The 27574-nt window shown below is 41.8% G+C and overlaps 1 protein-coding gene across 1 annotated transcript in view; it reads left to right on the forward strand.

Moving 5' to 3' along the window:
• Positions 1-12758: 12758 nt before the first annotated feature.
• HUNK (hormonally up-regulated Neu-associated kinase) overlaps positions 12759-27574 on the forward strand; it is a 54204-nt gene continuing 39388 nt past the window's right edge. The window contains exon 1 of the mRNA XM_033146914.1: positions 12759-13072. Coding sequence (XP_033002805.1) covers positions 12812-13072 — 261 coding nt within the window. The 5' untranslated portion in view covers positions 12759-12811. The remainder of the gene's footprint in view (positions 13073-27574) is intronic.

Raw genomic sequence — 27574 nt, forward strand, 5'->3', positions numbered from 1 at the left:
CAGTTCTAAACGGGAACTGTCCTCCCGATATCCCAGGAGAATTTACTCATTTAAGTTCATCAATGAGCAGCGTCCTTGATTATTTTATTGTATCTAAAGAGGCTTTCCCAAAGTTTTCTTATTTTAAAGTTGAAAATGTTCAACTAAGCGACCATCTTCCCTTAGTTGCAAAAATGTCGATTGATTGGGCACTGGTAGGAAAAAAGCACCCTACCTACATAGGAATAAATGCGGCGATAAGAGTCAAAGGATCTAAATGGTCTGCAACGCAGGCACAAAAATATTCAGAATTTTTTCATCAGACGGTAATACAATCTTATCCTGAGTTTGGTTCAAACCTGCATCAACATCATCAAATTATTAATCTATTTTCCAACTTATTGAATGACCTTACGTCCTTTTTTACTGTCCCCGCTCATCGGATTAATCGGGTTCATTACAAGATAGGTGCCCCGTGGTTTTCTATCCAATGTAAACAAGCCAGGCAACTTCTTGGTGCCATTTATAACGAATACAAGGCCACTGGAGCGGAAGTGCTTCCTAAGGAATATTACCAGGCAAAAATAGCGTATAAACAAACGCAAAAAAGGGCTAAACAGGAGTGGCAATCGAACCGATGGCAGGAACTAGTGGCTGTCTCTAAGTCTCGGAATTCCCGCCAATTCTGGGCTTTAGTTAATAGTAAATCTAGACGATACCCATTAACAGTTATCTCTGCTCCAGTATGGGAAGATTATCTGAGGAGTTACTTTACTTTACCAAATACCAACATTAATTTAAAGGACGATTTTTATGACCACCTCCCCCTCTGGCCAGCCATTGACCCAGCTGAAATTTTAGATATCATCTCCGAATTTAAAACCGGTAGAGCTCCTGGCCCCGACTTGATTCCAGTGGAGCCTATAAAAGTTCATGCAGAATGGTGGGCAAAAGTTCTAGCTATCACGTTCGATGCCGTGAACAACAGTGGTAAGATTCCAAAAATATGGAAGGAGGCAATTATTATTCCGATCTTTAAAAAGGGTGCACCAGAAAACCCAGAGAATTACAGGAACATCAGTTTACTGTCCATAATTGGGAAAATTTACGCACGTTACTTGCTAAAAAAGCTTACAAAATGGGTGGAAGATAATAAATTGATTGGCTTTGAACAGGCGGGATTTAGACCCAATCAATCCACCACTGACCACGTGCTAATTTTACATCACTTAGCTCAAAAATACTCTTCCCCAAAAAGAGGACAACTTTGTGCGGCCTTTATTGATTTAAAGGCCGCTTTTGGGACTTCCGGCTGGCGACGCCATAGCGGGTGGTCGGGGCTGCTTCGGCTGCGAGGCGCCCGATCCATCCCGGGGGTTAGGAGCCCCGCAACCGCAAAGCGGGGCTCCGGTTGGGGTGCGGGAAGAGCGTCCCGCACCCTGGGCTCCCCGGCTGCGCCCACGGAGGCTCCGAACCCTTCCCTTGCCCCCCCTGTAAAGGGGGAGTGGGGGTGAAGGGACAACGGAGCCGGGCTTACGGGGATATGCCCCAACCGGGATGCAAATGCGGCGACAAAGCCCGCGGTGAGCGTCTTAGTTCTACCTTTGAAGAATGGAGCCAAAGGAACCCGGTGGTCGTGAGTAACTAATTTGACCAGAAATCGAGCTTTTGGAACGATCCGGGGGGAAGGAGAAAGGCAGCCTGCCTTCTTCCCTTCGAGTTAAAGAAGCTAACCAATTTGAGCAACTGCTGCTACAGGACTGCTACAATGTGCTTAAAATTGATACATGAGATTGGCAAACTTTTTTCTTGGGAAGTAAATTAGTGGAAAATATCTCCATTTAAAGTTGCGGTATCTGCGCTCCAGTTTAGGAAAATGGCGATGAACAGAGAGGCAGGAGTAGAAATTTGATACCCACTTCCTCCCCCTCTACCAGTATGCTGGGCTTCGTCCTTGAACTGGTACTGAACTCTGGACTAACGGACGAACAGAGGCTCACTGCTTTGAAGGTGGAACTGCTGTACAGGAAAGTCAAAGTCTTGTGTGGGGGTCTGAAAGAGAACCAATTGCCCACAGAGGAGGCTTTTAAAACTTTTAACACTTTGGAAGAAAGTCTTGCCAAAGAGCTGAGAGGGTGTCTGGGAAGATGGAGAGAAATGAGTGAGCTACTTCGGAGAAGAAACTCGCCTTTTGGGGGTGGCAGTCCCAAGGCGACGGTAAGATTTGTTATATCCAGTCCCCGAGGTGTGAGCTCGGGGGCCAGGGACAGAGAATTATGGTTTTTACAAGAAGAAAAGGAATGCTACAAAGAACCGGAGAAGCTGAGAGACGACGAGATGGACATCCTGGAGCTCGTGGCAAGGAGAGTTTTGGACTGCGCCTGGATCTGTGGACGCTTGGAGAGGGAAGCCACAGGGAAATTCAGTGTTGATGCCACCAGGAGAAGAATAATGGACAGAGGGGGTGTGGGGTGAAACACTAAGTAAAATTTGAAGTAGCCTGTCATGGAATTTTGAAATCGGAGGGTGAATACGGTCAACAATCTTTCTGTTTTATTTTTTGTTTGAATATGAAAGGAGATATTTTGAGTTACTATGTTATTAGCAGCAGTTTAAAGGATAGAAGAGATAGATATGATATAAATGATTGGTGAAGATTTCAATGGAAGAAGAATTATGATGAGATATTATTACGATGATGCATTGTTAGTTAAATGTTGAATATATAATTGTGTGTAACTATATAATTGAATTTGAATTTCAGGAGAAATGGTTATAAAATAGATTAAGGATATGAACTCGAAGGAGAAAGGGCAGGGGAAGTCAATGGTCAAGATAAGGAAATAGAAACTTTCTTTTTAAAGAAAAGATGCAACAAGAAAACTTGACACTGTTTGTATTTGTTTTATCAATGTATTTGTTTTGTATTTGTTTAATTGTAGGTGTGGGTGTGGGTATATGTTGTTATAAGAAAAAGGTCAATAAATTCTTATAAAAAATAAAATAAATAAAGGCCGCTTTTGATAGCATCCCCAGAGAACTATTGTGGGAAAAATTAGCCCGATGGGGAATAGACAGAAGGCTTTTATGGCTGATAATCCAATTACATAGCGGATCGGCTGCCAGGGTGAGACTTACCCCTGCTGGCGACCTTTCAAATTCAGTTCCTATCAATAAAGGAGTGCGCCAAGGATGTATACTTGCCCCATCTCTTTTTAATCTTTTTATCAGTGACATGAGGACGCCATTGATAGAATCACAGGAAACTATTCATGCCCCACGTCTAGCCCAATATCGTTGTCCCCTTTTACTTTATGCGGACGATGCGGTGGTCCTATCCTTTTCTAGAGTTGGCCTAAGGAGAGCATTAAATATTTTTTATTCATATTGCAAATCCAATCTTCTTACGATAAATCACGCCAAATCTAAAGTTTTAATTTTCTCCAAAAGCCGGAGATCTTATAACTGGAAAATAAATGGAACACCTATTGAGCAAGTTTTTAAATTCCAGTATTTGGGAGTATATTTGCAATATAACATGGTCTGGAAGGCACACCTCACCTATACAGTAAACAGAGCGAAAGCTTTTTCATTTGCGCTTTTGCGCTTCTTCTTTTCAGATGGAGCCTTTCACATCCCATCCGCACTAAAAGTCTTTAACGCTAAGGTGATCGCCACATTGGCTTATGCGATCCCATTATGGGGGCCTTTTGTAAATCTTAACCCTTTGGAGATAATCCAAAACCAGTTCCTGAGACGGTTATTAAAACTACCCCGATGTGTAAGCAACTCGGCGATACGTCTGGAATTGAATATAACATCACTTGAAAGCACCCTATGGAAACGCATGTTTAGTTATTGGTTGTCATTATGGTATAGACTCCCTAACCATTATCTACTGCAGTGTCTCTGGAGAGATAATTTTCCCAGCCCTTGGGCAAAAATTCTACACTCTAAACTGGTGTCCCTTGGATTATCACCATCTGAACTACTGGGAATGGGTTTAGGCCCTGCCAAGAGAGCTGTTAATATAAGGCTAAAGGAGGTTGATCTCCAGCTTAACATTCTGACAGGAGGTGGCACCTGTTCACCAACAAGCCTGGGGTTAGCACCAATAACGAAATTACCATCTTACTTATCTTCTATTTCTGTGGCGGCGCATAGGTATGCCTTTATCAAGGCCAGATTTAATGCCTTTCCTTCTAATGTCATGGACAACAGACTCTCAAATGGCCAGATCTCATTGCTATGCAACTGTAATAGTGGTTCCGTAGAAACATTACAGCATATACTTTTTTCCTGCCCAGCTTATTCGGCAGCCCGGTCTAGATTTCTGTCCCCACTTCTGATAGGACAGGCTGATAGAACCCAGGAGGCTAAATTAATTCATTTATTGAATGATGAGGAACCGAGTAGATCTCTTACAGTCGCTAGATTTTTGATAAATGTCCTATCCCAGAAAAAGAGAAATGGGTCACTGCATAGTTTCGATACTTTAACTAATACTAAGTATCATTAAGAAGAAATTAAGTTATTAATCAACTCTTAAATTAAGTTTTAGCTGAATCCCTATGCTGTATATGTATTAACTAAATTGAGGTAAAATATTGTTCTTGATGGGTTGCTAGATTTGATATTGTTTAAATTGCAGTCTTGCTGCCTCGTGTTTTTTTAATTGTCTTACGTTAAGTTGTTTTAAATTCTATGTTTTGTTCGCTTGTCTGATTTGTTCTTGATATGGGCCAATGGCCGTAATAAATTTTACTTACTTACTTACTTACTTACATGCATATACAAGGCTCCCTTTTTACACCTGCACAAAAAGACAGGGCATAACAGGAGTAAACAATAGGTTTGCTTGTTTGCTGCCTATAGACAGGGGCATCATGGATGGGAGATGAGAGCTATAGCCCTAAATATTTCTCATATTATAATTTGCAAAGAAGTAACTGTGTTAGTCTTTTGCAGCAAAAAAACAAAAACAGAGTCTTGTGGCACCTTCAAGATAAACACATTTGGGAGGGCATAAATTATTACAGTATTTGTCATGGCATTACTTGTGAGCCCATTCCCTTGAGGAAAATTTGTAAAATCAAGAGAGTCTCACAATATCTTCTTTTTTTGGTCAACCCTTTTAAATATTTCAGATTTATAGAGTTTCACAAGCCATACTATAGGCTTTGTTTCAAGCTCAGCATGGTAGTGTAGTATGACAGTACTTTGTTTTCAGTACTCACTGTATAGTTGCTAGGCAACTAACCAGTGGCAGCAATTTGCATGGCTCTTTGTTTGGATTTTAATATGCAGGCATTAGAGCAATCTGATGCTGGCAATATAACCTGTGACAAATAAGTTCCTCCTGCATGTCAGCTTCTTCTTCCATGTTGTATGTGTGTACATTTGTGTTTTAATTTGTGTACAAGTTACCATATATATTACTGTAGTGTATTTTGTGTTATGGCTTATTTGTTCAGGGTTATGGGTACGACATAAGCATCTGTCACTAAATTTATATTTAAAACATAAAGGAAAATGATATGATAGGCAAAACATATTTAAAACATCTGCAAACCTTGTTTGCGATTCAAGTAAATTACAAGAACTGGTTTGTTCATAGATATAGAATAAGGAGAAATTAGTAGTTCAGAGAGAAAGAAATTAAATTGCAAGCTGCAATTTTCATGTAAGGAAATCAAGTTTCTCGCTGATATGTAAAAATCATCCTATAATAATAATGAAATCTGTTTCCACTTCAGAGAAATATCCCTGTCAGTGTGGTGTAGTGGTTAAAAGCGGTAGACTCGTTATCTGGGGAACCGGGTTCGCTTCCCCGCTCCTCCACATGCAGCTGCTGGGTGACCTTGGGCTAGTCACACTTCTCTGAAGTCTCTCAGCCCCACTCACCTCACAGAGTGTTTGTTGTGGGGGAGGAAGGGAAGGGAGAATGTTAGCCGCTTTGAGACTCCTTCGGGTAGTGAAAAGCGGGATATGAAATCCAAACTCTTCTTCTGTCTGTCTGAAAACCAGATAGTCAGTAAAGAGTCAACAGTGTAGGCAAGGAGTAAACATTTTGTTGAAGTGGCAGCAGTCAGTGATGAATTAGCATCACTTTTGGCAATGCTTTGCTTTGCTTCAGACACATTTGCAGTCTTGTTGCTGCATAAACCACAGTGTGGCAGTCTTGGTAACTTGTGCTAAAAAGTTGAAGTGAATGTGAATTGAGGGCTGTGATTAAAATAGATCTCTCATGCAAGTGTGCATGCAGACCAAAATGGAAATTCAGAAGATAAGGATGAGTCTCTTGGCATGTGAAATGTCAACTGGCACTTCTGATTGGCATAAATAAAGGCACAAATACCTGAATAACTGGGGATTTTCCTACCTTAGAAATGGGTCTAAGTCTGTCAAATCCTATTTCCAGGTCGATTTTAAAGGGGGAAACCTTAAAAATCCACCCAGGAACACATATTGTAAATATATATTTAAAAACATTGAAAATATATCCAAAACAACTTACAAGGTGGTCCAAGAGCTGTGCTCTGCCTCTGTTCCACCCACCCAGGGGTGCCAACCTGAATAAAATATTGGGGGAGGGCAAGTAATCTTCCACATTCCACCCTCAAGATCCCGATCTCTCCCTCATCTCCCACCAAAATGGCTGCCTCATACACCCTTATACACTGAGAGGTCTGCCCCCTCACTGTACTGTGAAACTGAGGGAGCAGGCAAGGGAGGGGCCAATGGTCCAAAGCCCATCAAACTCATGCAGGGTCCATTGTGGCATCCGTTCCATCTTAGGAGCAGATATTTAACAGATATATAAAAATGGAATATATCAAATGAACATGTATACTGTATAGCTAAATGAAGCATTGCTCATCTGCACCTTAATTTTGTTTTTATACTCTTATTTAATAATCTAGCTTTATTTCAAAGTATATTGATTCCTCCGTGCATTCAGAAGTCTTCACATTTGATAATAAAAACATGTTCTTCATAACTGAATCCCTTAGCAGTTAATCTCTGGTGTCTTCATTAGTGATGAGAATCGCACAGAGACCCAACTGCAGCAAGTAAACTGTGATATGCCGCACAATTATTGTTGAAACTCATTTGCAAATCTCTCTGTATACAAAGGAGGACAGAAAAAATGAAGTTTCCAATTTTAGAGCTCCAAATTAATACAATGGGAAAAGGTTGCATTCAATATTAATTTTGCTTAACTAACACAGTATCTTATACATCCTCTTCATTTAATACTAAACATTTTAATTGGGTTGGTATATGCGTTAAGAATTTTATCAGAGAACTTGTAAAAAAAAAGCACTTAGGTTGCAATGCAACCCTAAATATAATGACTAGGGAGTAAATCCCACTGAGCACAGGATTTAATGCTGCATAAACATGCACAGGATTGTGCCACAGGGCTGCACTCCTATACACATACATGATAATAAGTCCCAACAGCTTAGAGAGTATGCCCTGAGAGCAAGAGCCAGTTTGTTTTCTCCCCTCTGAAAGTTGGCCTAAATTTGCACCTATACATATTAATGAGCATATGCAAATTTTATGCCTCCGCATCTTCTAAGTACCCAACAATGTCCTTTTGCCTGTATCTGTTTCATCACGTATCTGAGTTCAAATACCATGTTATTGCAAAATAAATGGCATCCTAATGTAGCTTGTTTCTGCTTTCAAGGTAGGCTGTTTATTTACTCAGACTCCGGTGCTCTCCTACTGCTGTTGTTTGAACCTCAATACACAAGAAGTACACAAGAAGACCCAGGTGGCACTGTGGTCTAAACCACAGAGCCTAGGGCTTGCCAATCAGAAGGTTGGTGGTTCGAGTCCCCCTGACGGAGTGAACTCCCGTTGTTCGGTCCCTGCTCCTGCCAACCTAGCAGTTCGAAAGCACATCAAAGTGCAAGTAGATAAATAAGTACCGCTCCGGCGGGAAGGTAAACAGCATTTCCGTGCGCTGCTCTGATTCACCAGAAGCGGGTTAGTCATGCTGGCCACATGACCTGGAAGCTGTCTGCGGACAAACGCCGCCTCCCTTGGCCTATAGAGCGAGATGAGCGCCGCAACCCCAGTCATCTGCGACTGGACCTAAAGGTCAGGGGTACCTTTACCTTTATGTCTACTCTATACTAAAAACCTGTGGTCATTTGTGGAGGGGGGAGTGTTGCATTAATTTTGTAGGGGAAATTCTGCTTTTATCTTCCTATGCCCTTCATAGCCTTGGCTTTACTTGCATGCTCAGGTCTCTAATCAACAGCCCCTCACACATACACAGCTGTAATAATGGCATTGGGTGCAATTAAAAAATACATATCAAATTTGGTACCCCTTTTTTGCCAACATTCATGCATTCATTCTTCCTACCACATTTATTAATGGTGTCAAAATGTTATATTTATCACCAGTTTCTAAGGTGATTTCCAGTGGCTGAATCGCTGCTGTAATTCAGCTGCAAAGAGGCACACAGTAAGGCTGTCCTGCCTTCTTTGCTTTTTCATTTTAACTATAGAACTCCTGGGGTGTGTGTTGAGTCAAAATCTAGAAATTTAAGGGCTAGAGATTAACAGACTAAATCATACACTTTGGGTTTACATCAAAGATACTTTAATATATTTGTATAAACTGTGTTTCCCAAAGTGAATTACCTAATTAATGGGGCAATCCTATGGCAAGATCCTCCAGGATGAGCAATTTAGGATACAGTGGATCTCTGGATCAACTGGCTGATTCCTGGAGTGTTAAGTCCCCAACCTCATCTCATCTGAAGATAAGACAACATATGGTAATTTGTTCATCCCAGATTAGCCTGCTGAGCCCAAAGTAAGTCCCCCAAAAGGGGCATTCTGGAGGTGTGGCAGGAATGGGACCACAGAAAGGGGACTTAGGTTGGATCCCAAGGTTATTCAGCTTGGTCATGTGACCTGAAAACATAACCATTTTAAAGACTTGCTTGCCCTCTTTCCTGTGACTGATTTAGGGGAGAGTGACTGCTTCGGTTGCACTGGGTGCGGAGCTTCAGGGGAACCGTAACTATGATGTAGAATGGAAGGGGAGAGGCGGGGGGCACAAAATTTTGGCGTTGCACTAGGCACCGCTAAAATTTGAGACCCCAAGGTCAGCCACTGCTCTGCCAGGCTTGGAGAGAGCAACAGCAGCCCCACTACTGAATGGGTTTTAGATCTAGTGTAACTTTATCTTGGCTTAATTTATATTGGCAATTGGCATACTTTACGCCAGCTTCTTCTGCATTGAATTGCTCCCTAAATCAGTTTGGCCACCTCTCTGAGTACACATACAAACACTATATTCTTAAACACATCACCCTTGTGTAGTCTTTTTGAACTCATACAATTGAAACAGTGGCCACAGATTTAGAGTTAGAAATTTTAACTATTAATATAGTGTGTGCATGAATATTTATCAAAGTCAACATTCTCCCCCAGCTGATATGCTTTTGAGTCTGCCTGTTTCGGTGCCACTGATCTGTTTCATGAAAATGGTCTGATGGGCTTTTTTCACTTTCCTTTGGAATACAGAAGGGATCCAATTTTTCATTAGCTAAGGTGTATTTATCCTCAGACAACTCTCTCTACAGTCCTAGTTTGGGACTGGGCAGGCAACTGACTTTTGATCCCTGTTCTCACAACACACTCAACACCCTGCGGAAACCCCAGTTTTTTTAAATAACTGGAAAACACTTCCTTTAATGTTATAGGGTTGAAGTTAACATATTACCCTTGGATCAATGAATATGCCCAGACGATGTCTTTCTTTGATGTAACAGCTATGCTAAATAAATTGGCTACAATAAAAATATGAAGCAAATAAAACACCTATTTATCTATTCTTATTATTGTCTTGTGGTGTACTCTCAAGCTCTCACTCTGTTTAAGGATCTGGAACTAGCCCTATAGATCCCTGTAAAGGCAATGAACAAATTATAGCCAATGTGAAACAGATCTAAGTGCACTATATGAGGCCTGGGATACACAAGGCAGATGGAAAGTAGTGCTTCAGTCTATTGAATCTTCCGGGGGGGGGCAATATCAACTGCAAAACCTGCACATAGCAGGGAGAGAAATGAACTAGATTTGTGGAGAAGGTACCTTACGGAGGGAATAAGACTTTTCTCGGGTTCATAGGCATATAAACTTCATTAAGGCTACTGTGCTGTGCTGAATATGGAAACAGGTAATGAGAACCATATTCAGCCTTGTGGGGATAAGATGTAGGGTGAGTGGCAGGGGGTTGGACTGGATGGCCCTTGTGGTCTCTTCCAACTCTATGATTCTATGATTCTATGGTTATTAAGGTAAAGGGACGCCTGACTGTTAAGTCCAGTCACGGACGACTCTGAGGTTGCAGTGCTCATCTTGCTTTACTGACCAAGGAAGCCGGCGTTTGTTCGCAGACAGCTTCCGGGTCACGTGGCCAGCATGACTAAGCCGCTTCTGGCGAAACCAGAGCAGCGCACGGAAAAGCAGTCTACGTTCCCACCAGAGTGGTACCTATTTATCTACTTGCACTTTGACGTGCTTTCGAACTGCTAGGTGGGCAGGAGCAGGGACCGAGCAACGGGAGCTCACCCCGTCGCGGGGATTCAAACCGCCAACCTTCTGATCAGCAAGCCCTAGGCTCTGTGGTTTAGACCACAGCACTACCCGCGTCCCGAGTGGCTTATTAAAACCTCACAGTTAAAAGACTTAGTGATAGTACTATTAGCATATGCAAATTTTTGCAGTATCAGCACACAAGCTAAGGTTACGTTACCATCAGACCTACCATTAGACTACGTTGGGGGAACAAAATTAGATTATTATATAACCCAATCCTACGGGTGTTTATTCAGAAATAAGTCACACTCAGTTCAGAGGGATTAATTCCCGTAAACAAAAGCATATGATTTCAGCTTTTTTCCTCCCCTGTATACTGTACTTCTATATAAAAAGCTTTTCTAAACTATGGAATTAGTAATTTCAGCAAGTGATCAGGGTAATTGTCACATGGAGTGTATTGCAATTAAAACATTTGCAGAAAGGATTAGGGCTATTGCTGCCAGCAATTCCCTTTTTGGTCAAAATGCACTCTGATGGAGATGGCAGGTAGCAGATCTGGGGGTACCATTAAAGGACAGCAAATTGTTAATTAATTATAAATGGCATCCAAAGCTCCGCAAGTAGAAGTCCAGTAGTGAAAGGGGGACCTGCCTGCCTGTCCTATAACTGCAGCCTCCTGCATCTCCTCCCCAAAAGGCACCCGAGGATTGGCAGACTCTCAATAAAGGCCTAGGATGTGATTTGTGCACATGGAGGGGGTGATAGGCTGTCTATATTTGCCCTTGCGGGGGGGGGCATTGATATTATTTATGAGTTTGTCTCGCACAAGCAATAGTTGTGACTTTCCCCAACTATTCATAGTCCCTGTATGTAGCCTAGTTATATTTACTCAAGTTGTATTGTGGAAGTGTGGAGTGTTTTAAGATAGCAGTTAGAAAGAAGGATGTAATGCTTCGTAAAGCTGATTTTGGGAATTGTTATAAGCAAGAGGGCTGAGAACATAAAATGGAGGCTGCAGCACTAAATAAAAATAATGTATAATATAAGGCGGGGCTTTCCTTTGCTTTAAGCTGCCAAGGTAACTGCATTTTCAGCCTCAATTTCTTTCAACAGAAAGGGAAGGTGGGGAGCGCTTATGCTTTTATTGGCAAGGCTGTCACGATCTGAGAGCTCTGGAGCACATGTCACCCGCAAAGAAGTGAAAGCAAAGTGAAGTGCTTTCAAGCACAAAAGGGGCACAAAGCAACACAAGAAAAATATTATCGGGGAAGAAATAAAAGAGATCTTGAGAAAAATAAACCAGGCTTTGCTCGGAAAGGAGTCACGCAGAGCGCTTGTCACGGCTTGACTGCCCTAATTATAGAGAGAAATGCAGCATCTTCGTGAATTGAAGGCGTAAATAACTCGCTGGCAAGGGGGCTCCTCGATGCGATTTGGCTTTAGGGTTGAATCTGTATTACACCAAAAACATGGGGGGGGGGGAGGCAGGGGGAGCTGCCCGAATTTCTAAAGGACCACGACTGCTGTCGAGTTTTCATTGCATCTGTTCTCAGCAGAGGGATCGGATTAAATTACTGCCAATTTAGCCTGAATGAAACGTTTCTCTCCTCCCTCCCCCCCCCGCCTCCCCAGACCCCTCCCCGCAAGAGGGGAAGAGAGCCTCAAGCAGCAGCACCAGGAAAAAGAGGCAGCCAGGCGCGGTACGAGAGGGAGGGGGAAAGTGATCGACAGATCCAATGAGGGGAAGGCAGCCAACGGGCTTCCACGAAGACTGGAGACAATTGATCTGCGGGAGCTGGCTCAGGCTCCCTCTTCAACGTGAGGCGTGCACAGCCTCAGCCTCGCAACTCGCCGGAGCTGGCTGCGAGTTCCTCGTAGCGGTCGAATCTCCACCAAGCCGGGCAGATCCCGTTGGCGAAGCGGGTTTTGTTTCTGTTATTTTGCTTTTTTCACTGCTTGCTTTCACTGTTTTGCTCTTTGCCTGACATTTCCCTGAGAGGCAAAGTGCGCCTCAGCAGCCAGCCGTCGGGTCCCCACGTGCACACACGGGTGCCTATCACATTGGCAGGCTGGTGCTGCAGACTTGAATTTGGGGAGTAGCGGGAGCAGCAGCAGGAGCTGGAGAGAGGCGAGAGAGAGAGTGGAGAGTTTCGCAGAAGCCCTTTGGCGCGGCAACGGTCGCAGAGCCGACGAAGGGGAAGGCATTGATTGCACCGAGTTGCGGCGGCGGCGGCAGCAGCAGCAGTAGCAGCAGGATGCCGGCGGCTGCTGGCGACGGGCTCCTGAGCGAGCCCCCCGCGGCGAGCTTCGGCGACGGCGGCGACGAGCCCACGACGCCTCCCCTCAGTCCCGAGGGGACGTTCCTGGCCGCCTGGGTCAACGCGGCCGCGTCCCGGGAGCGGCTCCGCGAGTTCCAGCACACAAAGCGCGTGGGCAATTACCTGATCGGAAGGAAGTTGGGCGAGGGGTCCTTCGCCAAAGTGCGGGAAGGGCTGCACGTCGTGACCGGAGAAAAGGTACTTGGTTCTTGCCCCGCGCCCGAGGGGGGGGGCATTCTTTTGTTTTCCCGCCATATGGACCAAGTCAGGCTTTGTTGCCCCTGAGGTGGCCCCACGTGAGGCGACCTCCATGCCTTCTATTCCGCTGCCCGGACTGCTTCGTGCAGTTGCCTGCTTGGCGTGTGCTTATCGCCGCTTTGTCCCACCACCGTCCCAGTCCCCCCCCCTCCCGCGCGGCCGAAATTTGGTTGAATGTCTGGTCAAGCGGTTCCCTCTTCCCCGACAGTCCCCCGCCTCCTCGCCCGTCCGCTCTGTCCATTCGCGCGCCGCATCCCCAAAATTCCCGTCAGCGAGTCGTCCCCCAGGGGCCGCTGTTCGCTACTTTCCCGCTCGCCCAGACGCTTCTCCCTCCGGTTCTCTTCCTATCCTTTGTAATAAGAATGGACGAGAGCTCTAATGCTGGCTTTTTTGCTTAAATGGGCAAGCGCCCCCCGCGCTTTACATGTGTGGGATTCTTCCTATGGCAAGGAGTAATAATAATAATAAACAAACAAAACACATAGCAGGATGGGTATTCCAGTGTTGAGGTGCACGAAGAGAAGAGAGCCACCAAAGACATAAAATGAGAGGTGGCGGAATGCAGCAGCAAGGCATTGTGGCACTTAAAAAAAAATTGACAGAACAATCCTATGTCTGTGTGCATGTATTGTGCCCTACTGAACATAATTGGATTAATCACTGTATAAGCATGCATAGGATTGTGCTTTTTAATGTGACATGTAAACTGCCTTAAGAACCAAGGAGGAACCCTGCTGAATCAGGCCCAAGGCTCAACTAGCCCCATATTCTGCCAACCTAGCAGCCTGAAAGCACACCAGTGCAAGTAGATAAATAGGTACTGCTGCGGTGGGAAGGTAAACAGCGTTTCCGTGTGCTCTGTTACTCGGCACAGTGTTCTGTTGTGCCAGTAGCGGTTTAGTCATGCTAGCCACATGACCTGGAAAGCTGTCTGCAGACAAACACCAGCTCCCTTGGCCTGAAGCGAGATGAGCACCACACCCCATAGACACCTTTGACTGGACTTAACCATCCAGGGGTCCTTTACCTTCTGTTTTATTACAGTGTAGATGCTGTTGGTCCAAGAGAGACTATGCCACACACAAGCACAGAAGTTGTGTGGCCATAGCAAAGTACACAATAATCAGCAGTTCCCCAGGCTTTTGCAGTAGATACGTTATTTGAGGGAAGGATTACATTTTCCCATTAGCAAAAATAAAGCATTTAGTGCTGCGAAGATACAATAACACTACAACAGAAGCTCAGTACAGACTGTGTCTGGATTTGACATAACAAGTGGGTGACAACCATACCTAGAAAGGTTCTTGCTTTTGGCAATATTGAGTATGTGCTCTAAATACAATTTTGTTGATAACATGCAGCTTTGCTCAATACTATATGACACAAATGACCATGCTTAAACCACTTACACTTAAATGGTAGTGTAAGGGAAATTCCAGGGCAACTCTGAACAGTGATTTGAAGATGACAACTCCATAATATTTTGGAAACTCTTACCAAACAGGTACCGGTATGTGGGTTAATGCTTGACAGCGACACTGGACTCTTGGATAATTGTGGTGTGTAACCCAGTGATCCAGATATTTTGTATGGCTAAACTTCTGAAGTGTTTCTGATTAGATCACTATGGACTGTCTCTAGGTCCAAATAGCATATAACAGCCACCAGGATGCTTTTGGGAGTCAAGCACTTTGATCATGTACACCTATTCCCTTCCAGTTGCATTGGCTGTCTATTCATATTCAAGCTCAGTTTAATGTTATGTTCTTAACCTTTAAATGGTTTGGGACCAATTAATTTGAAGTACCATTTTTACCTGCCCAGGTGTTGAGACTGACAGTAGAGGCCCTGCTCTGTTGCTTTCCCTTAATGAGCTATCTTGATGGTGGGTATCAGGGACAAACCTTTTCCAGCACTGACTCCTCAGCTGTAGTTTATTCCTCCATGAAGTGCATATGACCCCCCTCTTTGATTTCCTTTCAGACATCATCCTCATCTTCTCATCATCCTGCTCATGCAGCTAACTTGATCGTTTAGCTCTTGCTGTTTGTTTTAAATTTTAATGATTTTAAGTATTTTAATTTTCATAAGAAATATGAATTTTCTTATGTATTGTGGTAATGCACCATTTGAGAGGGGTCTCTAAAAATATATAAACTAAATAAATATGCTTCAGGTTATTAAGTATGCTTAAGGTCACGGTTCACATTACCTGGAAGTAAGCCGCATTGAGCCAAGTAAATCCTTGTAGGATCAGGCTTTGTAATCAACACAGATATTATTTTAGTTAAAAAATAGTTTCTTTACAGTCTACCTCATTTTTTGTCATTTGAAGGTTCATGTTTTTTAGATGCCAGTACTGTACAATAAGACATCATGTTGTTTCTTTTGTACAGGCAGTCTGGTCCTGTACATGTTTACTCAAAACTAACGTAAATCTCACTGAGCTCAATGGAACTTGCTTCCAAGCAAACATGCATAGAATTATCAGGTGCAGGTAATGAGTTATTTCATATCTGCTTCATAGTGTCATCTGGTGCTGTGTTCCTAAAATGTTGGGTCATGCCCTTGTTATCAGGAGAGTTGTAAAAGCAGAGGTTAAATGAACAGCAGTAAAAGCAATCTCTTGGGGACAGCAAGAGAAAATAGATATAGAACTGTTGCTAAAAGAACAGCAAGCTTAGATGTTGTTGTGGCAGAAATATTTAACTAGTACCGGTAGATTCATTTATCAACTAACATATTTATGTCAACCAGAAAAGTGCCCTTGATTTATCAAGCAGATGATTAAAAAATAAAAATAAAAACATTTTTAATATTTATACTACCTACATACTTCAAGCATTCCCTTCATTCTGAGGAGGAGGCAGAATGCATTTTCTAAGATTATACCCACTGCATCATCTAAAAAAAGTATTTCCCCTATTTTTCATATGCAAACTAATCAATAAATTAAACAATTAATTGACTAGGTTTCATACCATTAATTAAACAATATTTATATGGGAAACAGTTCTATTGGCTGACAACAGGGAGCTGGACTAGGACTGAATAATTTAAGGCTCATGAGAGCTCATACATGATTTTAGAGTAGGCACTTTACTACCTCTGTTTTTCTCTTGCCTTCTCGCTTAAGTGAATCTGCCTCATCAGTCCACTTATCCCAGCAGACTACACACAAACACACATACACACAGTTCTGAATTTACAACATGCTTTAAAGAAAGCAAGACTTCTTTACACTTCCATGCATCCTAGACTGGACTTCATCTTCAGTAATACAGACAGAAGACATCAGGACTCATAAGAGATAAGACATATACAGGAATGGCAGTGCTGTACTCTTCCTGGATAAGCATATTTTCAGACTATTTAAGGGTATATGCTGCAGAATCTTCCTAATCCGTAGCCCACTTCATGTGTTACTCGCATGATGGGGTTTCCATGTAATCAAAAGAAAGTTGGTCTGTGATGCTGGCCCTTTCCCAAGATTAAATTGTTTTCTCTGCCCCTGGTGTGCACATATGCAGACATCCATGGGTAATACCTAGATGTCAAGGCAGGGTAAACCTCACAGATGGGACCTGTGGCATGGTTCTGCTACCCCTTGGTTGCATAGAAACCCCTTTGCATGAGTAGGGCATTACTAACTAGGGTCTGGGTTTGTCACTTTTTCCTGACAGGGCTCCCTATATTTCTGCATGTCATGCAGCAGATAAAAAAGGTTCTGTTTCCCCCAGCCTGGAGATGTAGTGATGGGGAACTGCTGATTTATGTTGCTATACAGCTGTTAAAAGCACCCACATTCCAACTCAAACTGTCACTCACTCTTAACTCCGCCCAGCATTCCATTCCACTCCCTTACTGTCAATCATTCTTCCATTCAAGCTTCCTGTCACATTGGACTTTTCAAATGCCAAGAGCTGTATACAGAGTGACAAATAGCTTTTTATGTCAGGGGTATCAACTCTGAAGAAATCTATGTCTCTTTCATAAATGTGGCACTGATTAATAAGTTGCAGTTCACATTGGTGCATTGTGTAGATCCACTAGTCAAAGTGACTGTCAAATCAAAGTTTTATGAAAACAGTTCAGAAACTTTGGCTGGTGCAGAATTCAGTGGTCAGGTTGCTCACAGGAGCAAGAATATTTCAGCATATCACACTGATCCTGGCCCAACTGTACTGGCTGCCAATTGTTTTCCGGGCCCAATTCAGAGTGCTGGTTTGACCAATTAAACCTTAAACAGCTCAGGACCGCAATAACTGAAGGACCTCCTCTCTCCATATGAACCTACCTGGACCCTGAGATCATCTTCTGAGGCCCTTCTTCGTGTGCCTCCTCCACATGAGAGGTCCGGAGGGTGGCAACAGAAGAATGGACCTTTGTGGAACCTTCCAGCAGGGAGGTTCAGCTGGTGCCTTCATTAAAAACCTTTAGGCACCAAGCAAAAATGTTCCTCTTCAACCAGGCTTTTGGCTGATTAACATTGTTGTAAGAACAACATCCAATACCCTTTTACATGTATTTGGGGGAAGGGTTATTGGTTTGAAATAGGCACAACAAAATTTATCTAAGCCATTTTTTTGTTACAGCCAGTGCTTTTTTTCTGGGGGGAACACAGGGGTATGCAAACCCCTAAACATTTTATGAATCTAAGTTTGGCCTCATTGAAGGGCAGTATTTCAATATGAGTAGGAAAATGAGAGTACCCCTAAACATTTTTATAGAAAAAGCACTGATTATAGCTGTAGGTTTTGTGTTTTGTATTCTATTTAAGACAACTCTTTTATACCACTTTCACGTCAGGCTATGGTTTCCTTACCCAATATGAATATAGTGAAGATTGAGGCAGTTAAACATCTATTAGCTGAAAACAAGTGAGGCAAGTTATTTTTACAGTGGTATTATAGTAAAGTAATGTAAACTTTTAATATTGCAAATAACATAATTAGCTTTAGGTGGGTTTCATAAGTGCATACGCTCTCTCTTTAAGAAAAGCGATCTAGCAACTCTGTAGGTTTCCATGGCATTAGTTGCAAAGCTGGGTTAAATGATACAAGGAGCCCAAACAGAAAATTCTCTCCTACCAGAGCTGTGCCATCTGTGTTTCTGACAGGACTGTACAAATGAAATAATGCTTGTAGCAGACTCCTGAATCTTTCATAGCCAAGAGTAATCCAGGACTACCTTCCTTTGCTAATAGACAAAACCCCTGCTGGAATGTAGTGGTCTGTACAATGCAGGAACCCCATGTGTCAGCCTTAGATAAATCTGCTGATGGGTGTCTCTGGATCTGGAAGTGTTCAGTAACTCTATTCCTTCTAGTCAGCCAGCCTACAACTGGGATACAGTCTCAGAGTGATTAAAATTCATGCCCAACTTAAGCAAACATACATTAACAGCTTTATGTATACCCAGTCGCCCTGAGACCTCTGGGTATAGGGCGGTATATAAATTCAATTAATAATAACTTGGATCAATTTAGCTGCAAAACTCTCTGCTATGATAAATAGCCGTTGTGGTATATATTTATTTCTGGAGGTATTTAAAATCCACACTTCTGTAAAAGTATATCCAAGTCATAATTAATTAAGAGCCTGAGGTTCGAATTCCCACTCAGCCATAACGTTTGTTGGGTGACTCTATGCCTGTCATTTTCTTACAATCTAACCTTCTCGAAGGGTTATTGTGTGAACGAAAGGGATGATAACTATGCCACCATGGGTTCCTTGTGAATGTTGGTACATACTTGAATTAGAAGACTGTGTTATCCACCTCGAGTTTCTGATGAAAAAACTGAAAACCTATTGAACATCTCAATGCTGTACAACAGAATTAGTAGAGCCTGCTTGGTGTTTGGAGGATTGGTTCCCGAGGCTAAATAATGTTTGAGTAGCTCATAGGCTGAAATCAAGGATAAATCTTGCCTTCACAAAGTTTGCCTTGATTTCAGCCCACTAAGAAATCTGTTTGTCCATTTCATTAATGGTACTACAGGGCTTTAAAAGCTTCATTCTTAACTTTTTTGTGTGTGTGCATGAAATCAGTTTTGAATTACAGTACCTGGTAGTCAGTGTGAAACAGCTGCTAAAGATAAGACTTTCACAGGTTGTTGTGCAACAAAAATAGAATGACTAATAGTAGAAGTGGTCTTATTTATAGAAAGCTCTGTTTTTAGACTATATTTCTGAAGCAAACAGCTGCTACTCTGTGTATTTTAGAACCTTGGAAATGCAGGGGTGGCTTCTGTGGGAAGAACAAGCACTCCACAGAAAGCTAGAAATTCCTGTTAACCTTTGACAGGTTGATGTTGAATGAGGCAAGCAGCCTCTAAAGACAGCTGTGTAGCAGGTCCTGTTGGATCTGTCAGTGACCAGTCATTTCGCATAGAATTTTTTAAAAATTACATGCTGCCATCCATGGCAGGCACATTTCCTTTGAACTGTGTGCCTTGCTTTACCTCTTGAATCACTTCTGAAGGGGCTGAAGTATGTATACAAATAGCAGTGCAGTTCCAAATCTTCTCAGCAGGTGTTGAGTTTGGCTTTCAGGGAACCTTAACAAGATTCAGTCCTAGAAATAGTTACAGGGTATATTGTGTTGTTGTTCCAAGGCAACGGAAAATGCTTAAGTGGCCAAATTAACAACCATTTACGTTTAAATAGTGAAAATGCTGAGAGATTACATTTGCAGGAATATGGACATTTCCCCCACCCTCATTTGCTTTAGTTATCTTAGTAAAAATGCTGACAAAAGTGTAATCTTCCTCAGATGTATTTCTCCTGTAGTTGCTGTGTTTGAGATAATCTTGTCTTGTGCACTGTGATTATTACATATGCTTGTTTATATATGTGTCAGACCAAGGTTCAAGTCTCCATCTAGCCATGAAGCTTGCTGGGTGACCTTCAGACAATCTCTGTTTCTCAGGCTAATGTACTTCATAGTATTGTTGTCAGGACAAGAGGGGGAAACTATATATAGGATGCATTGAGGTCCTTGCTTATTATTGGGCTTTATGTGTATTATCATTAAACCACTGTGCTATTGATTATCCCATCATTAATTAGCTCTATGGTGGCTTTCCAGGACCTCACCCAGCAGTGGAGAATGCATCTTTAAATGCACCAGGTCAGAGTGAGGCTGCAGAGTCTTGGAGCTCCCACATGCTTCTTCCGTCAGTCCTCTCCCCCCTCTTCCTGCCTGCTGTAGTGAGCAGCACTGTGTTTTTGTATAGCAGCAACCAGGGGAGAATGGCGGGTAAGGGGACTGGCGGAAGGGCAGCAGCAACTACATTTCAGTGTGTAGACACTGTATATTGGTGAGACCTGGTGATCCTGTTTTCCTTTGCATTTGGGCTTTAATCCACCACACTCAATATAGTGGCCTGGGCCTTACAGTGGATAATCAAGCCAGGCAGGGTTTCTATGACAACTTATTTTGGAGGCACAGTACAGGCAAGTCCTGAATGTTAAGAAAGAAACTCCTTAACTAAATTGGATGGTATGAGTAACACTGCAAAAATGGTAATATTGTGTCTTTGCTCCTTTGTTTTTGTTTCATCGGATAAATTTAATCTTCCCATGTTTTCCTTTTGTAATTCCCTCCGAGTTATTTCCTGTACACACACTTTTAAAGGAAGAAAGTGTGATTTTCTTCACCATCAGTTTAAAGGGAAGTGTTAGGCACAAATTCTTGTAAAACATATAAAACAACCAGTGGAATTTTTCCTCTCCCCTCATTTTCTTACACAAAATTAGGATGAAGAATGGTATTAGCTGCCATCCCTCTGGCTGGCTAATGTAGGTGAGGAACTTGATCACCTGACTCAAGTTTCCTGTTAATCTTTTGATAGCACATTCCTCCCATCAGAATAAATGAGATGAATAACTTTATATCACAGTAAGAATTGTCATGCCTCATTGTAACTTCCTTTCAGTCCTAGTTTGCCTGTAATTTTATCATTAACCACAAAATCCAGTCTGCAATAGTGGGCTTAAATCTGGCCATTGATTCTTTGCTCATTTGTAAAGATACTGTGAAGTTTGTAAAATGTGAAATGTAGCTAAATATTTTTATGCTGTATTTTGTTTCCTTGTTTGGTATATAAGCCTTGACATAAATAAAAAAGGTTTATCTTTTTCTGAGACCTATTAAAATGAACAAACACAACAAATTTTGGTTAAGGGAAATAAATCTCAAGTCTGAATGTTGTTGTTGGGATCTAAAGTACATTATCTGTGCATCCAGAGGTTTTTGCATTTGAACCAGGGCTGCCCCAGTTCTGCTTTTCAAAGAAACTTCACCTGCTGAATCTAATCAGTTTCCTACCAGTTCCCTAAGTTTGGGGTACAGCTTGTTCAGTTGCATTGGAACTCTGACCAGAGTATGGGAATTTCTACAAAACTTTGCTGCACAAGCAGTATTCCCCATTCAGCCATTTGTGTTTTGTAGCCTTGCAAATAGGTTCACAAATACTTTTACTAGCCTGCCTGGCCACACACCTGTACTGGTCACTTATGTCACCCTGGTGGCCGGAATGGGGATCAAAACCTTCCAGTGCACAGCAGCATCCCTGCCTGTTCAATGAGAGCCATTCTTGTTCTGAAAACTTGACTAACTGCCAGAATTAGACAGATAGAACCTTGTGGCAGAAAATAATTGTCTAATATTGCACAATTGATTTTGTAATTTTTATATATATTAATGTCATATTTCAAGAAAGGTCATATGTTGTTTCAAAACACATCCAGTGGTTGTATGGTGGGGGGGATAGGGCTTATTGCTTTGGTAAGGTAGCATGACATAACACGTACAGGAAATTTTAAATAGCTTAATGTTTAAGTCAGGATAAGCACCATGCTGCTGAGATGCAGTCACCTGTGTATTATTTGTTACATAATCAGTTCTTTCCTTGGCTACTCAAGTAACAAGCCTATTTAAAATTGTCATCCTACACTGCATTCCCTTTCTAGAAAGGGAAATGGTATTTACTACTAAAGTCTGTTGTCTGCAAACCTAGCCTGGATTCTAGGAAATTCATATTAACATTTTCCGCTGAAATTTTCAACGTGTTCTGCAGTAGACTGACTTAATGCACATGTGGCAGGTACTTATCCTCTTGAGATAACCTGCTTTCAATTTACAGTATCTTCAGCAGTGAATATAATCATTTCACTTGTGGATGGCCGATGGTGGAAATATTCCAGTGTTTAGGTTAAATTGACACCAGGTGAATTCTTACGTGAAAATCACATCTGGTTTCTTCTGTATGTGTTTGTATTTCTAACAATTTTATGATGTGTAAGGTTGTATGCCTGTTCTTCAAGTCATGCTTTTGTATATAAATGTTTTGTTAGTTAAAGCATGCCCTTCACTGGATTCGTTTAGGTTTGAAGTCCTTTTGAAGTTAGTTACACCAGGGAGAACACTGACATATTCATTGGTCAATTCTGAAATGTTGCTATAAAGCTTCATAAAATATTCTATATAAAGTCACTGTTTTGTATAGTGCGGAGGGTGAGGGAGCAAGAACTTTCCTTTGTCCCCCTTTCTCCAACACATCTGCCCAAAGAAAAAAATGAAAGAGAGAACTCTTCCTTGCATGGCCTTCTGTATCTCTTTCCTCTGGATTTTCTTAGCTTGGAAGGACAAGATGGAGTGGGAACAGCAGGACAGATTTGTGAATATATGTATAGTGGAGAAGTAAATCTGAAAGAAAGCTCTTGGTTGTATGCTTTTCTCTCTCTCATGATTTCTTGTTCAGCCCAAGCCCTTTTCTGGCTTAAAAATGCAAGAGGGGGGCACCCTGTACCTCAGCTCATAGAGCACCAAAGGTGCATCATGTGCTCTAATGTCTCATTCTCCATTTTACTTTTCCTGTTGGGAAATGACAGCCAGTCTGTCACATACAGATACCTGGGAAAGTTTAAAGATGGAGGTGTACATGAGGATGAGATCTCAAGTGCTCTTCTGATTTTGCCACCTTTTTCAACTTTCCACGAAGTCCCGAGCAGCCCCTTGTAAGGTTGTGTCGGCATGGATGTTAAACTCCCCTAGGACAACCAAACTAGGTGTCTCCAGGAGAACATCTGCCACGACCTGAAGCAGCTCGGGCAGGAAATCCCTGGTGCAGTGAGGAGGTTGGTACACCAAAAGGAATCCTGTACTGCCCCTATTGCCCAACTTCCAGAACATGCACAGAACTGGGTCTTCCCAATAGGATGCCTGGTGCAAACTAATGACTTCCTAAAAATCACTGCAACCCCCCCTCCCCACCCACAAGGCCTGAGTTGCTGTGCGTAAGAGAAACCTGGTGGACAAGCAGCGGTAAGGACAGGACCATCTGCTTCATCCAACCAAGTCTCTGTTACACATGCCGGGTCAAGTCCTCCATCCACAATCAGGTTGGCAGTGGTCTTATTCATCATTGACCTGGCATTGCACAGCAGCACCCTCAGGTCATGTGGGTATCCCTTGCTGATTCCAGTATCCGTCCGGTCAAGACCAGACCCGGAGGCAGGGATAGTCCTCAAACAATGACTAAACCTGCCTCCTCGGTAATGACATGGTCTGTGTGTCAAAAGAGCAGTACTACTGTTTTGGTATGGCATACATTTGCTGAAGAAAAACCTATAAAGAACAGTGAGTCATTACTGCTTTGGAATAGCTAAATGTACATTTCATTACCACACCTCAAATGGGAACATTTACATGTATCCTTTCTTATAGATCAATTCATGTTGTCATCTTATAAGTTCTGCAAACAAGTATTTTCATGTTAGGCTTGACTAGTAAAATAACATTATTATTTGGCATGGGTTCTCTGCTTTCGTTTTGCCACATTTAATCTGAGAAGTCTCATATATCTCATTGTGACAGAAGACATTTGCAACATTAAAAAGGCTAGTTATTCTATTATCAGAAACAGCTAGGTAGGATACATTTGTGATCCAGGCATTACTTTTGTTTGGCTTTATTTGAGCTCTATGTTTTCTTAGTTCATCTAACTTAAAAGGACCAGGTTTAACTTAGAAAAACCTCTGTTTTATAGCAGTTGGAAACCTGATTTACTTCATGGGCAGTTATGTACAGCATTCAGCTTTGGTCAACAAAAGGAAACAGACCATGCTTGTCTTAACAGGTATTTCATGCACAAGACTCCTCGTTCATTTCTGCAACTGCCCATTGAAATTCCTTTCCTCTTTGTCAACTGTATTTTAAGCTTAACCTGGATTTCTAGTTTTTAATGGCACAAGGAGCATGCATGTTTCACATTATTTATGTAATGCCAAAATCCTTGTTTGGAAAATATCTGGTGAATTATTGAGCAAATTAACTGCCTTCAGATGTTAACTTTCTGTTGCTGATACTGTAACATGAGAAACGTAATTCTTTCTTCAGGGGTTGGTGGGGTTAGTAATACTCCTGTCTCCTACTTTAAAGAGAGAGTGAAGGAATGGACACTTGTCGTGAAGGGAAGGTTGTTAGCATAGCTTAGTAAATTAGTAGAGATTTTTAATGACTTAAACCAGGGATTGCCAACCCAGTGGGCATATTTCAAATTTTGATGGTGATGGGGGCACCAGTAACAAAATGGCTGCCAAGGGGGCTGTGGCATAACACAAAATTAGAGAGACAACCACCCCCAACAGCCTTATGCTTACCGCAGGAAGTCAGCTATATCCTGTTGGTCCTGATGATGGAGATCAACGCACACACACACACACACACACACACACACACACACACACACTGATGCTGTTGCTCATGCAGAATTAAATAATATTTATTGGAATAATAGAACAACAACAATGAAGTCAGCTATAAAGTAGAAACCTTTGGCTTTGCCAAAGTTTAATGCTAGAGAAAGCATTGTGAATGCATGTGCTTCATTGACTTGAATGACAATTATTTAGATTTTAGATAAATGATTTTATGGGATGCATGTGTGTATATTGTTGATAGCATATTTTAATAATTACATATTTTAAAATTTGTTGCAATTTATATTTGAAAGCAAATGCATTTGAATGGAAATATTCTTTATCTGGTATGATGAAAAATGACAAGTAAGCCTTTTAGAAAACAGGGGTACAAAATACATATTTTAATTGGGTAGAAAGGACTGTTCCATTCAGTTGCACATTTTTTGATTCATTGTTCTGTTCCATTATGCTTCTGCATTGAACGGTAGTTTGTTCTTTCAAAAAGCATGAAGGATTCTCTCCTATCTACATATAAGAATATGTAAATCAGGAATGCATTTTGCTTTTAACTTTTAAATCTATTTCTGAGTGTGTTTTCTTAAAATTGTGCTTTCTAAGCATTTTGTGTATTTTTAAAGTGAGAGCTGTATCACAAAACTTGGATATGTGCAACAACAGGCAAGGGTAGATTACCTGTACTCTTGTCTGCCACCTTAAAAAAGATATGAGAGTATACACACTCTAGCAACGAGGGAGATGGGCATCTAGTCTTCAAATAATTTTAAGGGGGGGGGGAAGCAAAAAGCTTCCAAAGTGCCAAATATTGTTGTGGTGGAAGTAACCTTGCTGGTGTTTATATCTTCATTTTATTTTTGCATGGCTACATAAGCAATCCTACTGTTGTGTGCTTGCAGTGGTGGAATCACATATTTATAGGTAAGTGTGGATTGTTTAAGCCTTATCATGTAAAGGAGCAGTAAATAAACAATTTATTTGAAAGGTCCCACGTGACCATGGGTGAGCAAATTGTCACTAATCACAAATTATTTCAAATCCAGCAAATACCTATAATGCTCATACTACCTCATTCTACACAGCAGTCATAGATGCAATAGATACTCTATGGGGGGCGGGGGCGGGTTGGATAGAATTTTCCTAGAAACAAAATATTGTAATTGGAGGGCTTGGGAATGTTAAGCCTTGAGGAAAGAAGTCGAATACTGTATTGCACAGAGTAATCATGTGTTACAGTCGCCAAATGCAAAGAAAAAACAACAGGGAATGTTCTGCTTGTGAATTTTGTAAGGGCATCTGACTGATCACTGTTGGAGGCAAAGTGTTGAACTTCATTGTCCTTTGTTCTAATCCAGCAAGTCATTTCTTACATTCTAACACACATTCACAACTCATCTATTGAGTCATGGGAACTGCCCTTACATAAAGTATGGGAGTCACTTAAATTGCTTCCATTTCACTGGAACTACTCCTGAAATTAAAGTAAGGCTCATGCTTAAGTACCTTACCAAATTTGGCTAGTAATGCAAGAAATGTTATCTTGATGCAGTAAAAGAGCATTCCTTTGAATCCCACCTCTCTTGGGAACAGAGTAGTTACAGCTGTGTGTACACAGTTCACAGCCTGGCAACTTGCACTGAAGGATTTCCCTTTTTTATTTGGGGAAAGTGTTGATCTATTTCAAGTCATGGATTTGGTTTGAAAATCCTTTTCTTAAACTTATAAACCTCAGGGTTGGTTGTGTGTGTGTGTGGTTTGTTTTTTTTTTTTTTTTAAAAAAAGAAACCTTGTAAGCTGCATTGAAATGTTCTGTTTTGTGTCCTTCAGTCTTTTTAATTACCAGAACAAGCAGTAAAGAACAAATACCAAATGAATCTGACACCATCTCTAATCCTTGAATAGTTCCATCCTTAAATGATTAAATCTGAAGATGCAGCTTTTAACTACCGGTATAAGCCTCCACTCACTCAGTTACTGTTTGTAATAAAACAGATGAAATTTCAGTGCTTGTGAGATTGTGTAAAATTCCAATTCAGAGATAACAATATGTTGTCCATTGATTACGCAGTGGATGAGAGTAGGAACCACTATCTACCTCTATTTAAAATGGGGCTGGGGGGGGGATGGAGTAGAAGTTTGATTAGAGCTGGAGAGGGGAAATATGCAACATTCAAACAAATATCAGTGCTAGAATGGCCACTTACTTGATTTCAGGATGGCTGGTTGTTGCGACTCGCTGCGGCACCTCCAAAGCCTTGCCTTGTTGTTTCGGCCATTGGAAGCTTCCCTGGCTGCCACCGAGCATCATGGGTGGCCAGTATTTCAAATCTAGCCTATCTGTGGCGGCCTGTGGGTGGGGCTTGAGGAGTGGACCTGGAGGCTGCAGTCTTCACTCAGGTCTGCTCCAAATTACTATGACTGAATCTGACAATTTGGCACAATGTCATAGAAACATAGAGCTGCAATGATAAATTTAGCATCTTGCACTATTTGGATTTCTTTCCTGATCTGCTCCTATCAGCAAAAATACTGTATTTACTTGAGTCTAACGCGCCATCAAATCTAATGCGCATTGAATAATTTTTGTATTTGATGATATGACATCATTTTGTAAGAGAATCTGGGGGGAAATTGTGCAGGGGGAATGGAGTCATTTTATCCTGATGTGTAAAGCATTACAGTCTAATCTTAAAAAGCAGCCTAATCTTAAAGTTAAGCA

This window comes from Lacerta agilis, chromosome 4 (genome assembly GCF_009819535.1).
Source record: "Lacerta agilis isolate rLacAgi1 chromosome 4, rLacAgi1.pri, whole genome shotgun sequence".
In the NCBI taxonomy this organism is placed as follows: Eukaryota; Metazoa; Chordata; class Lepidosauria; order Squamata; family Lacertidae; genus Lacerta; species Lacerta agilis.